The following is a 17770-nucleotide window of genomic DNA, read 5'->3' on the forward strand; positions in this document are numbered from 1 at the left end:
GTCTGTCCATCCGAGATGGCTTGACAGGGTCATAGCTTCTCTCCCCTTGGCCCAATCTGGCTCATACCTCATCCACATGGTTCCTTTGGTTGAAGGATGTGCAGTGACCTTGAACCATGTTTTTAGGTATAAGGTTAAGGTCATAGCAGAATTATATATATAAAATCCTTGTCTGGGGCATATCTTTTTTCCCTTTGGTCCAATCTGGCTTATACTCACAGGGTGTCTCTATGGTTAAATGATGTGCAGTGACCTTGCATGAAATTTCTAGGTAACTGGTGAAGATCATATCAGATCATGCAAAAATCCTTTTTTGAGAGCATGTATAATTTCTACTAACCCCTATTTGGCTCAGACTTCACATAAGCAGAGCTTTTGAGTAAAGGGTGAAAGGGCGTGTAGTGACCTTGAACCTATTTTCAGTGAAACGAAACTGTGAAGGTCATAGCAGAATTATATTCTTAAAAATCCTTGTCCGGAGTATATTTTCTCTCCCTTTGCTCCATTTAGCCTCATACTTCACCTACATGATGCCTTTGATCAAAATATATGCAATGACCTCGAATGATATTTGTAGATGAAGAGTCAAGGTCATATCAGATCAAACAAAAATCCATATTTTAAGAGCATAGATATACTCTCCTTTTAGCCCCTATTTGGCTAATATTTTACCTTCACAGAGTTAAGTGGTTAATGGCGTGCAGTGACCTTGAACCAAGTATGTCAATGTGATGTCATAGCAGATCTTTTTAAAATTAGTTTTAGACAGTAGATTATTTTCCAATTAAGCTTAATCTTGGTCAGATTGAACAAAAATGCCTGTATGTTAGGGGGAATGAAATTGAATTAAAAGTTCTATGCCAGCTGGAAAAATTTCAAGTTATAGGTCAAGGTCAAAACAGAATTCTCTGAAATAACATAAGCAGGGCCCTTTGAAATGTTCACCATTTCAATGTTGTCTGGTTCATAGTAATTTTACATAGAAAATATTCACAGAGGTACAGTAAAGTAAACTTTACATCGATAAGTTTCTGACAATTAATGACGCAACGAGCACACAGTACGAAAGGTCAACCCTTTGAAAAGCAGTGAAGAGGAAAATTTGCTCAGAATTATGTTTTAAACAAAATAGATTTTTTACGTAAATTTTAATTTTGCATTCTGAGTTAAGAAAAAAGATGTTAGTTCATGGTAAAGTAAACTTGTACCTAAAATGAAGTCAAATGTGTTAAGTCGTACTTAAACACATTGGTTTTTTTTTGTTAAGTCGTTCTTGAAATGGTTAAGGGTTTTTGGTTAAGTCGTACTTAAAAACATTCGGATTATGTTAAGTTGTACCAAGAATCATTCGTTTTTTTCTATCTTTTTGTACTTAGGTTTCTTTGTTACTAGATTAAGAACTCTGCTTCTTAGACGTACTTCTAGCGTTGCTTTCGACATTAGCGGAAAACCCACTCGTTGCTTTGCAACGAGCTTTGCTGTAGTTATTTTTTTTTATCCGCAAATTTTGTGTAGGCCATTTCTCGTACATTTGTTGTCTGATTGTTATGAAACTTTCAGGGTATGTAGACAATATTAATATCTAGAGACTTTTTTTCAAATTTTTAAAATTCACTTCCGGTTATGAGTTATTGCCCTTTAATTGAAAATTGGGGGGTCTTTTGTCCAGAGTTGATCTCGGGAATTACAAAAGATAGTTGCATGAAATTTAGCAGAATTGTTGGTAACATTTAATAGTTTTGCTGGCATGAAAATTTTGGCAAAATGTTTTTTAGTTTTTAAGCTATTTGCCGGTAAAGTTTAAGGTTTTGGGGGGTCTGAAATTTTGTTGCTTTTTGTATAATAACCTTTAAACTAAAAATAATTTGTTAATACATATAGAACAAAAGTTGTTAAGAATAACGAGAGCTTTCATTTAATTGCATTTAATTTTCATTTAGGGGCTGGCCCCTATAATTAGGGGTCAGCAGCTCATACACGTATTTTTCTGATAGCAAAAATCGTTCTCATTTTATGAAAAAAAATTAATTCAGTTATTGTTAATATATTAAATAATGTCATTTGGTGTCAAATTTAAAAAGTTCTGTGCCCTATTTTTTTCAAATTTCATAAAACAAATATGTGTGAATCGTACATGAACGAGTTAATTTGTCTACATAGACACACAAGCGAACAAATGCCGTTTTAAGGCCCAGGCATTTACTGCATTACATTGTGTTGCGTCTTAGATAAATTGTTGTGATTCAATTTCATTTTTTTTTTCATCTAGGCTATATCATTTATGAATTCGACTACTTATTTAACACGTTCTAATCGGCCACGCAGAACAAATGTTTGCAATGTTTGTCGCGGACCCGCGAATGTAAACAGTAACTGTTAACGAACGGCATTGTAGAAAAGAGAGAGCGTAATGCAGAAGATAAGTTGTGCATTGTTCGGTGTACACATGCATTTTCAAGTTACTGTGAAACATATGAACATACACAGGGAACAATACTACATATTTGTATAAGGAGGGATATATTCTCGTGTGAATCGTTTACGAGGAAATTCTGACAGCCACACTTCTGTCGACCATGTCGACGGATGTTTATGTTTTCATTGATCAGCCGTTGATAAGCTACGAGTAATAAAGGGGAAAAGATGGACATTAAAGTGTGTGATCTATGTGGATGTTACTGAAGAAGGTGAGGCTTTTTATTCCTTTTAAAGTTTCTTGTCTATAGTGGTTAAAATGTCAGCATGTTCACCAGCTGTTCACTGGTTAACATTTAGTCTATAGATGTACATGTAAGTACGTGCACAATGTCACTGATGTATGTTATTTTTCTAGTCCAGACAATATAAATCCTTTTAACAGAATTGAATCCCAAATGTTGTACCTTTCACTTGTTTTTTTCTCCTTATTACCAGAATTTTGTGTAAATTACAATTCAATTTATTGACAAAATCCACATGTGGCGAAAGTCATACATACAGTATACAAATATACATGTAGTTGGTACTGTACATAGATTTTCTTATGATATGTCCATCGCGTATGAATTTACAAATATATCTTGATGATTTAACATCTGCTGGGTTAAGAATTTTATAAGAATTACAGAGTTAGATGTTTTGTTATGGTGTGGGTGTTTGTTTACTAACGTGTAATTTTTACATTGTTTACTGGATGTTTAGACTTGCTCGAGGTTCATTGGTGACTGGAAAGGATGACCGAATTTATCTATTTAAAAAAAAATCAGATTGTGAATTTTCAACTCAAAATTCAAAGCAGGGTCTAATTAGAAACATATGATCATATTCTTGTGCGGAAGACTCCAAATGTAGACATAAATACCCTGTAGACATACATGTAACATCAAGTAAATAAAATTGTATACTTCAGACTTCAGAGTTAAAACATGACTAAAAAGTCTTTAATATTTTTATGATGCCGATCAATGTATCATTAGAGAGGTTAAGCAGACCAACGGGTACCCGGTACATGTACTTGTACATGTAGTTTACAAGTAGGAACTATGCGTACCACTCTACCAGTTCACATAATTTTTCTTGATTAGCAGTTTTGATATGTACTTGAATTGTCCTTGTTAATGTTTATAATGTAATTTTTCATTTATATGCTCTTTTTTTAATCTGACTACTGGCAGTACTGGCATGCCAGCAGTTCTTGTCAAGGACCATTTCTCGCTGGTGCAATGTTACATCATATTTTCGTATATAATTTTATGTGTTGATAAAATGACGTAACAATGCACTGATGAAAAATGGTACTCAACGATAACTGATCGCACGCCAATATTGATTAATTACAGACAAAAACTGAAGGTTGCAGGTGTTATTTTTTATTGAACACCATTGTTTAAAATAACTTTTTATATATGTGACGGTCAGACCAGTTTAAATACCAGTGTTCAGTTGGTAGAGCACCTGACTAGACATTCAGGGGGCCCAGGTTTAATTCCTGGTTTGGTCCTTCATTATTTCTCCCATCCTGTTACAATATTGAGGCTTGGACGTTTCTGTACTTAGCCGATTCGGTACATATCACTATACATGAGATGCGATACGATACATATCACGATACATTGCAACTAAATGAAAACATGAATAAGGGTTAAAAATTTATTCAATCTGTCGATGTATTAGCGCATGTCCAAAGTTATTTTGATATATTTAAAATGAGCGTTGCACAATTTACAAATTACTTAAGTCTCATATACACTACTTTTTCATTAACAAGTAATCCAAAAGTTGTCCACACTCCAGATTTAGCTTCCTAACAGGTTTGACAACTTTACGAGGTTTTCCGCCATCTTTGTACTTTCATATTAGACGCGCAGACTAAAAATAGCCGATATATGAAGCTCAGATATTTTTGGAAAATAAAAAAAAGTCCGCATAGGTATCGTCATGTATTAATGGTAAATGTAACAATCCAAATATCGTCAAAATAAATACCGTGATGCACCGGTGCATCGGTGGATCGTTCCATCCCTATACAATATTGGTGTTGTAACCAACCCCTGGAACTGACAGGTTAACTCCTGCCAGGGGAAGAGCCAGGGGTGATCTTTGAGGGTGAAGATCATTTAAGGGGGGGATGTGACGGTCAGACTGGTTTGAATACCGGTGCCAGATACATGTAGCTCAGTTGGTAGAGCACTTGACTAGAGATTCAGAGGGCAAGGTTCGAATCCCAGTCTGTTCTGTCATTATTTCTCCCATCTTGTACATATATATCAGATCTATTCAAGTCAGTGTCAGCTACATTATGCATAAACAATTTTACCCGCTCCTAAACCACAAACTTTCTTATTAGTGGATTCAGCTTACCGCTGATTGGCTGCTGTTGCAGCAGACTTATAATATATGCATGCACAAAACACAATGAACTTATCAGATAATGAAAAATTCATCGAGTTACTTTCAACTGTTGGAATTTGGGTATTTTTTAAGAATGTATACTTGTGACAAAACATATGATTATGTGGTACATACAGCTGTAGCTTTATAAAGAAAATTTGGGTTAGACATATATATCTACTATGCAAGTAAATGATATTTACTAAAACTTCCAATTTATGACGCACGAAATATAGGCTACTTTTATAAAGATTGACATACATGTAATGTAACACATTCTGTGAAAAATAATCTATTAAAAATTCTTCATTAAGTTTACTCATACATGTTTTATGCTTATTACACATAGTATTGTTTTTAAAAAATGTAATTTAAAAGAAAAGAAACCAAAACCCTCGCCAAATTTATTTGCAAAATAAAAACCCGGTAGAATTGATAAAACATGGTATACCAGAAGGAAATACATGTACTTTGACGCTGTTCAGATGGGTAATATTCCTTTGTAATTTTCGAATTGAAATGTTTGACTGTTGCACTACAAGAAATAAACTCTAGCTCTCTCTCTCTCTCTCAAACTCTCTCTTAATCTAATAAGTGTCTATACCTAAGAATTTTTTTTAATATTATATTATGACTTGATATGCAAATTTTTGATCTTGTACTGCCTAAATGTTATGTCATGTATTGGGATATGTAATACTTATTACACTGCATGGTCAGTGTATTTTTTTCAGAAATAATATGCATATGTTAATGTAAACACAGCTATTACTACTGTCTAGTACATGTATGTAAACACAGCTAATTATTTTTTTTTTATTTCAGCTCAAAACGGACTCTTGTTCCGACATGGCACCACATTGCTTTTACCTGTTGATTCTTGTGGGTCAGCTCTTGAGATTAACCTGTCACCTCTATCCACATGCATATTCCTTGTGTTCTACAGACTTTTTACCGGTATAAATTCAAATTAAATCCAATAATGCATGAACAATAATGGAACTTGAAGAAAGCATCATGCCATGTTGTGGTTTGTGTTTGTTAAGAAATTATGAAAACAAAATTAAGGCTGTTTAAAGAAATTCATAATTGCTGTGAAAATTTGTTTTTCAATAAAAGTATGCAATTATGTTTCCTTTATTTTTTATTTCATAAAGATATTTAGATGTATTTACATAATTGAAAAATCCCCCCCCCCCTCTATTTAATTGTCTGCATTAAGATTACATGTAGGATATGTAAATGTACATTTGACTTTGAAATAACATCTGCTATGATAATTACTTTTGAAATGAACAAGAAACAACCCATTTCTACCTTTCTAAAGTATATATGCAGAAAAAAAGTAGAAAAACATGTCAAATTTGAACAATTTTCATTGAAATCAACTCTGTCTTCAGCTACCTGGGTGTGTTTGAATTTAATTCTAATTTAAGGCAGATGTCTAACTTGTAGGTTGTAACTTACTGTTTTAGCATGGTTAGAAGGAGACTAGAAATCAGAATAGATTAGATATTCACTAACTATGATTGTTAGCTTACTTTTTTCATGAAAACAAGAAATCACAAGCAGGACAGCTGTCTATTTGTTAATTAAAATGGTACAAATCGTACAATAAACAAATAAAGATCAAATTTTAGAATCATTGATGATTGTTTTCAAATATGTGTGAGAAATTACTCAAGAAAATTGCCACACGTTTCATAAAATTAGGTAACACATTTCAAACCATGACTTTTTATGAAAATCAAAAGATTGGGGGGGGGGTATACATGTAAGGGTATTTCTAAGTGATGTGAAGCTTTTATCATGATTATATCATGTAGGCATATGCTGTATTGAATAAGGTTTCTTTTTAAAGGTGGTTGAACAACAGTTGACCTCTAAAAGTTCAGGTAAAGATGTACTATGGAGAACCCTGTAAATCTGTGTTTACTAAAGGAAATTGGAAATGGTGGGTTCACTTAAATGGCCATATTTTTATTAAACCTCAATGGAATTGGCAATATGTGGTATTCTTTTTCTCAGAATTGCATTAGCTTTCTTATTCTAAGACAAACCGTCTTTTCATAAAAATGTTAGTGTACTAAGTTAAAGGTACAAGGAACAGTTTCGGATAAAGTACCGTCAATATTTTGTAAAATTGAGAGTGACTGTACTTGAAGGTTTATCATTGTTGCGTAGATTCATGAAATGAATTTTAATGATTATCAATAGTTAGAGGGATGTCTCTTGTTGGAATTGGTAAGCAATATTAAGGCCCCTAATTTTAAGTACATGAGAAGCAGAAATAAATTGTGAAACTTGCGGCTATGACAGATGTGTTGACTTTACAGTGAAATTGAAGGTTACAAACGGGAGGTTATATAACATGAAATGTAGGTGGATGGGATATTATATGCCTATTTAGTATTTACTGGGTATGAGGACAATAGCAAGTTTATTGTCCCCCAAGACAGCAACTATTTAATGAGGCAAAGCCAAGGGAAATAGTTGCTGTGGAGTGGGACAATAAACTTGCTATTGGCCGAATAGTCAGTTAATTGTTATTTCATTATACAGAAGAAAACTTTATTTGTCAGCGATGCAGAATTTCTTGATGATAAACAAATTAGAGTTAAATCAAACTTTGTATTTAATGCGGCAATCTTAATAGGTCAGAGGTGTTCCGAGTTTAAGGTGATATGGGACACCTCCATGTTGTGACGTATTGTTTATCGAAATAAACAATAAAGTAAAGTGTAATTATTTAAGTACATGTAGTTTCTTTTCAAAAATGGTCACCTAACTCCTTAACGCAGTGGGTTAGAGGGTTTACTAGGAACCTGTAAGTCATGAGTTCGAATCCCGCTGGGGTTTTTACAATTTTTACCATTTCAAATATTTTTAAAAGCTATTTTTTGGTTAAATATTGTAAAATTTGAAAATTCTAAACCGGTGAAAATTTTTCAATTATATAGTACTTTAATCCACATTAATATCGACAGATGTCCCATACCACCTTAAAAAGGAGGGAAATCAAATTCTGCTGATGAATGGTTTTGATGACTATTCACCAAGGGCAGATAGCATGGATACTATTTTAAATTAGATAAAAAGGCATGTTTATGCGGGCGCCTTCTAGTGAATAATTTGTCCGTCTGTCCATCCGAGATTGCTTGACTGGAGCATAGCTTCTCTCCCCTTGGCCCAATCTGGCTCATACCTCAGCCACAGGGTTACTTTGGTTGAAGGATGTGCAGTGACCTTGAACCATGTTTTTAGGTATAAGGTTAAGGTCATAGCAGAATTATATATATATATAAAATCCTTGTCTGGGGCATATCTTTTTTCCCTTTGGTCCAATCTGGCTAATACTCGCAGAGTGTCTCTATGGTTAAACGATGTGCAGTGACCTTGCATGAAATTTCTAGGTATAGGGTGAAAATCATATCGGATCATGCAAAAATCCTTTTTTGAGAGCATATATAATTTCTACTAACCCCTATTTGGCTCAGACTTCACATAAACAGAGCTTTTGAGTAAAAGGTGAAAGGGTGTGTAGTGACCTTGAACCTATTTTCAGTGAAAAGAAACTGTGAAGGTCATAGCAGAATTATATTTTTAAAATTCTTGTCCGGAGTATATCTTCTCTCCCTTTGCTCCATTCAGCCTCATACTTCACCCACATGATGCCTTTGATCAAAATATATGCAATGACCTCGAATGATATTTGTAGATGAAGAGTCAAGGTCATATCAGAACACACAAAAATCCATATTTTAAGAGCATAGATATACTCTCCTTTTAGCCCCTATTTGGCTAATATTTTACCTTTACAGAGTTTATTGGTTAATGCCGTGCAGTGACCTTGAACCAAGTCTGTCAATGTGAAGGTCATAGCAGATCTTTTTAAAACTAGTTTTAGACAGTAGATTATTTTCCAAATATGCTTAATCTTGGTCAGATTGAACAAAAATGCATGTATGTTAGGGGGAATGAAATTGAATTAAAAGTTCTATGCCAGCTGGAAAAATTTCAATTTAAAGGTCAAGGTCAAAGCAGAATTCTCTGAAATAACATAAGCGGGGCCCTTTGAAATGTTCATCATTTCAATGTTGTCTGGTTCATAGTAATTTTACATAGAAAATATTCACAGAGGTACAGTAAAGTAAACTTTACATCGATAAGTTTCTGACAATTAATGACGCAACGAGCACACAGTACGAATGTCAACCCTTTGAAAAGCAATGAAGAGGAAAAGTTGCTCAGAATTATGTTTTGATTTTTTACGTAAATTTTAATTTTGCATTCTGGGTTAAGAAAAAAAATGTTAGTTCAAGGTAGTGTTAACTTGTACCTAAAATGAAGTCAAATTTGTTAAGTCGTACTAAAACACATTGTTTTTTTTTGTTAAGTCGTTCTTGAAATGGTTAAGGGTTTTTAGTTAAGTCGTACTTAAAACCATTCGGATTATGTTAAGTTGTACCAAAAATCATTCGGTTTTTTTTTTCTTTTTGTACTTAGGTTTCTTTGTTACTAGATTAAGAACTCTGCTTCTTAGACGTACTTCTAGCGTTGCTTTCGACATTAGCGGAAAACCCACTCGTTGCTTTGCAACGAGCTTTGCTCTAGTTCTTATTATTATTCTTTTTTTTTCTTACCGATTTTGTGCAGACGATTTCTCGGAGATGGCTGGGTCGATTTCGCTCAAATTTTCAATATAAACGTGTTTTTATCCAAAGCTGATATATAATTTTTTTTTTTTTGGAAAAACACTTCCGGTCAGAAGTTATCGTCCGTTTACGATTTTAAAAAGTCAATTTTTTCTGTCGGTTTTCTCAAAAGATGAGATGATAGATCTATCGTTTTTCTGGTGAACCTCGGTCAAGAGAATGTCTGCCGTCACTTCCGGTCGTCACTAGAAGGAAATTTGAAAAATTGAATTTTTCGACTTTTTTATTTTTTAATATTTTTTTTGAAACCTTAACACCTTATAGTGACCCTTTTACTGATTAAGAATATGTAATTAGTTTTAAAATCGATCAAGGCATTCTCGAGAAATTAAGCGTCAAAGTTCTGAAGCGGAGTCCGAGTAGCTCAGTCGATATAGTCGTGGACATGGCCCAGGCGACCCGGGTTCAAGCCTCGAGTGCCGCAAATTTTTTTTTCATTTTTTTTCACTTAGATCAACGATTTTATCTTTGAATTGATAAGTTTAATCTTATCTATTAGAAAATTAGACGGAAGACCCACTCGTTGCTCGCAACGAGATCGAATCTAGTTATTCTTTTTTTTCTTTTTCTGACTTTTTTGGAGCGCTATTTCTCAAATACTATCCAACCGATTCGCACAAAATTTCCAGGACGGATGAAACATGATCGGCGCTACATTTTATAAAATTTTAAAATGATGACGTCACTTCCGGTTTTAGAAATTGACGATTTTGTAAATTTTTAAGGGTCATTTTGTCCACGCATCTCCTCGGAAACTAATTAAGATAGAAGCTTGAAATTTTCAGGGATTGTAGATGAATGTCTGTAGATGTACCCCCATGCTTCCAATTAAGAACATTGCTAAAGTCCTCAAAGCTCGCCTGAACCTGAAAATTGGCATCAAATTTTTTCACGAAATTTTTGCACATTTTCTGTGATATCTTTTGATGTATAAATATTTTGTTAAAACATGTAAAGCAAAAGTTGTTTAAAATTACACGGGCTTTCGTTTGATATCAAGAAAAAGGGGCTGGCCCCTCCAATTAGGGGCCAAGAGGGCTCTAAAGTCTTCTTACAATAATTCTTTACTGAATAATAATTTGTTATTATTTATAAAGCAAAAATGTTCATTGTTGAGCTGTTTATCTACACAGTACCATACTTAAGTAATATGTTACGTAATTAAGGGTTTCAAGGGGCCTGAAATTCAAAACTTCGATCATTAATATATGAAAAAGGAAATATATTTTGAAAAGCATTGTAGAACAAAAGTTGCTTAAAATAATGTTTTGTACAATATGCCACCTTAAATTTTTTTGTTCATGACCCCATTTAGGAGATAAAGGGCCGGCCCCTAAAACACATTTGTAAAGATATCCTAAGAACGGTTAACATTTCGTGAACACCTGTTGAACAAAATATGTTTATATTTGCAAGACCTTTCATCTGATATCAAGGAAAAGGGGTTGGCCCCTCCAATTAGGGGTCAACAGGGGTCTTAAATCTTCTTACAAGAACTCTTTACTGAATAATAATTTGCTTTTAATTATAGAAGCAAAAATGTTCATTGTACAGCTGATTATCTATACAGTATCATACCTAAGTCATATATTACGTAATTAAGGGTTTCAAGGGGCCAGAATTCAAAACTTTGATCATTAATATCTGAAAAAGGAAAAATATTTTGAAAAGCAATGTATAACAAAAGTTGTTCAAAAAAATGTTCTTAAGAATATGATACCAAACATTTTGTTGTTAGTGGCCCCGGTAAGGGGTTAAAGGGTCGGCCCCTAAAACACAGTTGTTTAGATATCTAGAGAACGGTTTACAATTCGTGAACACTTGTAGAACAAAATATGTTTATATTAGCGGGACCTTTTATTTGATATCAAGAAAAAGGGGCTGACCCCTCAAATTAGGGGCCAGAAGGGCTACTAAGTGTTTTTATAATAACTCTTTTCTGAGCAATAATTTGATATTGATCAAAAAGCAACAAAGGAGCTTTTATTAAGCTTAATTTAAAACTGAAATCCGTTTTGAATTTGGACGATGCATTACAGAGATATCGGGGTTTAAAAATCGATTTTTCCGAAAATTTTGATTCCGCGTCCTTGGTTTAAAAAATAGCGTAATGTTCAAAGTAAAATTAACTCGTACCAAAAATAATTGTTAAGTCGTACATGAACACATTCGGGTTTTTTTGTTAAGTCGTTCTTGAAATCGGAAAGGTTTTTGTTAAGTCGTACTTAATATCATTCAGATTTTGTTAAGTCGTACCAGGAATAATTCGATTTTTTCATCTTTTTATTTTAATTACTCTTGTTATTGGTTTAAGAGCTCTGCGTCTTACAGGAACTTCCAGCTTTACTTCCGACATTAAAGGAAGACCCACTCGTTGCTTTGCAACGAGCTTTGCTCTAGTTTAATATTATTTTTCCTCTGACATTTTTCATGAGCTATAACTCAAAAACTATTTGGTTGATTTTTACTAAATTTACAGGACTGATAGAACACAAAATGTGCATGCGATTTTTAAATTTTGAGCTGATGACGTCACTTCCGGTTTGAGATTTTGAAGATTTTGTGAATTTTTAAGAACCATTTTGTCCACGTAACTCCTCTAAAACTAAATGTATAGAAAAGTGAAACTTTCAGGAATATGTAGATGGATGTCTGTAGATGATTCTCTGTATTTGACATTGTGGAAAATGCGCACGGCGCCAAAATTTTTGGCAAAATTTTAGCAGGTTTTGCAAAATATCCTTTAGCCTGAAGATAATGTGTTAAAACATGTAATGCAAAAGTTGTTAAGATTTACACGAGCTTTTGTTTTGTTTTAATAAAAAGGGGCTGGCCCCTTTAGTTAGCGGACAGAAGGGCTCTAAAGTCTTTTAAAATTAACTCTTTACTGAGCAATAATTTTTCATTAATTATAGAAGCAAAAATGTTTATTGTACAGCTGTTTATCTACACAATACATTATTTTAAACATTTGTTACGTAATTAGGGGTTTCAAGGGGCCCAAAGACCAAAACTTTGATCATTAATATCTTGAAAAGGAGAGATATTTTGAAAAGCAATGTTGAACAAAAGTTGTTAAAAATAATGTTCTTTGGAACATGGTACCTTAAAATTTATGGTTTATGGCCCCAGTAAGGAGTTTAAGGGTCGGCCCCTAATACACTGTTGTTCTGATATCTCCAAATCGGTTAACATTTTCTGAACACTTATTAAACAAAGTATGTTTAAATTTATAAGATCTTTTATTTAATATTAAGAAAAAGGGGCTGGCCCCTCAAATTAGGGACCAAGAGTGCTCTTAATAATAACTCTTTACTGAAACATAATTTGTTATTAATTATAGAAGCAAAAATGTTCATTGTACAGCTGCTCATCTATACAGCACCATACTAAAGTCATATGTTACATAATTAGGGGTTTCAAGGGGCCAAAAGTCAAAAACGTTGATCATTATTATCTTGAAAAGAAGAAATATTTTGAAAAACATTGTCGAACAAAAGTTGCTCAAAATAATGTTCTTAACAATGTGATACCTAAAAAAATGTTTCTTTGGTGGCCCCAGTAAGGAGTTGAAGGGTCGGCGCCTAAAGCACAGTTGTTCCGATATCTCTATAACTGTTAACAATTCGTGAACACTTGTTGAATAAAATATGTTTATATTTGCGAGACCTTTCATTTGATATCGAGAAAAAAGAGGTGACCCCTCAAATTAGGGTCCAGGAGGGCTACAGAGTCTTTTTATAGTAACCTTTTTTAGAGCGATAACTTGTCATTAATCACATGAGCAAAACATTAGAACTTTTTATTCATAATTTAAAATTGAAATCCATTTTAAAATCCGATAATGCATTACAGAGATATAGAGGTTGAAAAATTGATTTTTTTCCGGAAATCATGGTTGAGAAAAAAGTTAAATTAACTCTTATCTAAAATTATTCGATACTTGTTAAATCGATCTTTTACACATTCAGATTTGTATTTGCTAAATTCTTCTTGAATTCAATAAGGTTTTTGTTAATTTGTACAAAGAATCATTCGGATTTTGTTAACTCGTCCCAAGAATAACTTGATTTTTGTTCCTTTTTGTCTTAGTAATTTATATTTATTGGTTTAAGAATTCCGCTTCTTACAGGAACTTCTAGCTTTACTTTCGACATTAACGGAAGACCCACTCGTTGCTTTGCAACGAGCTTTGCTCTTGTTATAGATTTTTTTTTATTATCATTATTATTATTATCATTTTGTTTTTCAATTCTAATCATGTATAAAAAAAATTGTCGGTTGAAATATGTGCGGATTGTTTAAACATATATCAATAAATCACATATTTTATGAGAATTTTATTTAGAGTCTTTACAGTTGTTTTAAAGACTGACAAAAGGTACCATAATGTCCCTAATATTACATAACTTTATTCCGCTTGAAATCGACTGAATGTTTTTAATGAGTCAAAGAGACCTTTGAAAATACAAAGAAAAAAGGATAGGCTTAAAGTATAATTGCTTAAAACATATTTACAGGGACAAAAACTTGATTTAGGACATTTATTTACATATCTAAAGTTATTCTTAATGTACTTTTTGATAAATATTTTTCTTACACCTGGTGATATAAATCATTGCCACCATTCCTAAGTGCAGTAAAGTCAATATTTCTACTGTGGAGTAGTTATTACATTAAATACTCATGAAGTGTACAATATCAACGCAAAAATAGCATATGTTTGATAAATAGCTATTGGCTTGGTATTGGAAATCATAATAAACTAACTAAACATTTTGTTTTGTAGGGACTGGCTTAATCTGTTCGGTTATTCTCAAAAGATTTTCCGAGAAAATACGAGATGACGGAGAAGACGTTTTTGCTGACGCTCTAGAGGAACATTCAAAGTTTATTTTTAATCTAAATCTTATTCACACACGTTAATACTTGTTTTAAATATATAATGATCTTTATCTGAACTGTTTTATTGTAAATATTTATTATATTTTATAACAAACATCATTTAATAATTACTACCAATCTTTTATTCTTTGGCTAATTATTAAAATATTTTTCAGAATTTTTAAAGAAAGATGTACCTCGATTTTAGACAAAATGAGCGAAGAAAATACAGACTTAGCATTCGAACTGTTGTGCGAATGTAAATCAGCTTGGGGTATCCACTCTGATCCACTGAACTTTGCTTACGAAAACTCAGTGTATGATATAGTAGCACATACATGTTCCAAGAAATATCTGAAAAAGCAGATGAAAGTTGATACTCGGGTAATGAAGAAAAAAAACAGAAAATATATACTAGCACTGCATATGTACTAACCAATAACAAAAATAATATCAGACATGTTGTTAGACAAGGACCAAGCAAATGATTAATTGTAATTCCATTGCACTAAAAACTTTTAACAAAAACAAGGCGATAGAAAAAAAATCATCTAATTACTGGGTAATATAAGACTTAAAATCTAAAACTTATCTTGTAATGTTGTATCGAAATAAATCAATGTTAAGATGATTTTATTTTTACATTAAACATTGAGCTTAATGACTATAAATTAGATTATTCAAATGATAGTTAAAGATCTTTCATGTAACTAGAGTTATTGTTTAAGTTTAAAGTCTTTTCATAAATTAAAATTTTGTAAAATTAAATATCGTAAGAACTGATAGGATAGAGTTTAATTTTTTTTACAATATTGAGTGGAACAATTAATAAAAGTGCGTTAACATTATAATTTAGTTTCTATTGATAACATTTTATCTAAAACATATAAAGAAGATGAAAACATAATTTATGTAATATTTACAATCTGTAAATTTCTTCTAATGCTTTGATTTGGAAATCTGCTACATTCAATTCCCTTTGAATACACATAACTAAATTATTCACTATGAGCACAAATATAAACATCATTACGCGTTTTGAGTATATCTATTAACGGAAGATTAAATGAAATGTTCAGACTAACAAAACAATTGTGTGGTATACTAATGGAAAATAATCTTTAAATCATATCGTTTCGGCAATAAAATAAAAGATACTTTTTCGACAAAACTTCTGGCACCATATTTTAGTAGAGGAAAGAGAGTATGTAAATATCTTAGTAATTCATTTATAATATGTTATCAATATTTATAATGCAATTGATGTCATATGAAGAAGTAAACTTAAAACAAATATATGTACAATATTAATGTTTTATATGAGATAACTGTTTCTGTAATATTTTTTTTTTTTTTTATAATTTTTGACATACCAGCCGAGGGTCAATAAGGACGTTCAAAAAAAACGGAAAAATAGATGTGCAGTTAGTTTGAACATGTTGTTTATTAAAATGAAAAACATCGTAGTATATTAAAACTCCGTTTTCTATATTGTGGAATATTTCGTTTTCGTGACATTTGTAGGTTGACTTTCCTGGTTATAACTGTACTCGACTAAAACAAATTTAGAAAAAAAAATATCCTTACTTAAACTGGAAGTAACATCACCACGATTAAGCAAACTACCCACGATTTTAAACGATCCAAAATACATGCTTCTATCAATACACCACAATTAAAGATCATTGTTATCCGCGGTATAAGGAACACGTTTTTTGTGACAAAAGAACAAATTTATTTAATTTAAATTAGTTTAAATTAGTTTCGAGAAAATTTAAAAAGTAAACGTAAATGAGTTCAAATTCTTTTCTTAATTCACTAATAAAATGATTTTTTTTATATTTATTCAGAAATGCCTAGAGATGATTTGGCCCGTTTCACCGAGGAATCTTTACTATTCTAATGTCGTAAGTGAAATCACATCGAGTAAATGCTAATTTGATATATGCTTAGTAAACAATGAAGCACCTTTATTTCTAGGGCACCTAAGCACATTTGATAAACTATTCCTATTGGTCTTCGTCTGTCTTCGTGCATCTAAGAGTCGCGCGTCTTCCATGCCTATTCTGTAAAAAGTTTTACAATTTTGTTATAAAAACTACAAGATCAATCTTTATTATTTTTATTTCCAGCATAAAAATCTAAATTGTAAAACAGTTGACCTTACTTCTCAGAGAAGGTGCTATATATAACAGAAAGGTCAAATAAAATAAAAACCAAATATCTACTCTAAAACAAAACCAATGGTAACTAAACTTGGTAGAAAGTATCCTTAACCAAGGGGGTTTTAAAAGTGTGAAAATTAAGGACCATGTCCTTTTTCAAACAGAGTTATTTAGAAATAAATACAAATAAAAGAATTTCTCAAAAATCTTTTCATGAACCATTTGACCAGGAAAGATGATTTTTTTTTAGTTATCCTCGTGTTAGATAGATTCAAGACTGTAAAAGTCATGTCTCCCGGGGATAAGATGGGGCAGCAATGGGGATGGGGGGGGGGGGTACAAAGGAATATATAGAGTACATCTTAGAAAAAAAAAACCTCATAAACTTTTGAGCCAGGGAAGCTGAAACTTGTGTCAAGTATCCTCATGTAAAGTTGATAAAATCTAGACGCTGGGGGTAATGTATGATCGCAATGGGGGATCGCATTACTACGCAGCACTGTTAATGTTTACTTTGTGGTCGCGCCGACCAGAAAGTACGGGAAATGTTAACTATGACATCACATAAAACAACAAGTCGTCACAAATGCTGATAAAGAAAGAATTACCGATTGTGATGGGTACGAAACATTTAATTACATTCAAAATTACGTGCGTGCAACTTTGTAATCAAATAAGTCCAACAACGATAATTATAAACAACGACTGATCCCGGTGCACTAATTTAAACAATTATCATACCATTAAATCCTGTTTATTGTGCTTGTTTTGATTCGGCATATAATTATTTTTAGAGCGTGTATTATTTCTTTTCTAGAGTGCGTACTGTATACGATCGATGTTTGACATCGGGAAGCAATTCTAGACCCGCATACAAGAGCATAAACTAAACCGATCATAATGATCTTTTGGATATAAATTAACGGATTGTTGAATTCATTAAAAAATCCTGCTGTTTTGATGAAATCAATAGAATTAATTAGAAATAACGTACAATATTAAGCGACGGTCATATAAATTCTACCCGGAGCTCATTTCTTTGATATTTAATCAATTAAAGAAGAACTCTATAGCAGCAGCACTTTTAAGAATTTACCAGAAAAGTAAATTTAATTATCATTAAAATTTGTAATTCAA

At 32.4% G+C, this 17770-nt stretch overlaps 1 protein-coding gene across 2 annotated transcripts in view; it reads left to right on the forward strand.

Moving 5' to 3' along the window:
* LOC105326717 (transient receptor potential cation channel subfamily M member 2) overlaps positions 1-17770 on the forward strand; it is a 143976-nt gene that overhangs the window by 113465 nt on the left and 12741 nt on the right. For both annotated transcript variants that reach the window (XM_066081983.1, XM_066081991.1), the window contains exons 15-17: positions 14374-14473; positions 14645-14852; positions 16319-16375. In XM_066081983.1, the coding sequence (XP_065938055.1) occupies positions 14374-14473; positions 14645-14852; positions 16319-16375 (365 nt within the window). The remainder of the gene's footprint in view (positions 1-14373; positions 14474-14644; positions 14853-16318; positions 16376-17770) is intronic.

This window comes from Magallana gigas, chromosome 1 (assembly GCF_963853765.1).
Source record: "Magallana gigas chromosome 1, xbMagGiga1.1, whole genome shotgun sequence".
Taxonomy (NCBI): domain Eukaryota; kingdom Metazoa; phylum Mollusca; class Bivalvia; order Ostreida; family Ostreidae; genus Magallana; species Magallana gigas.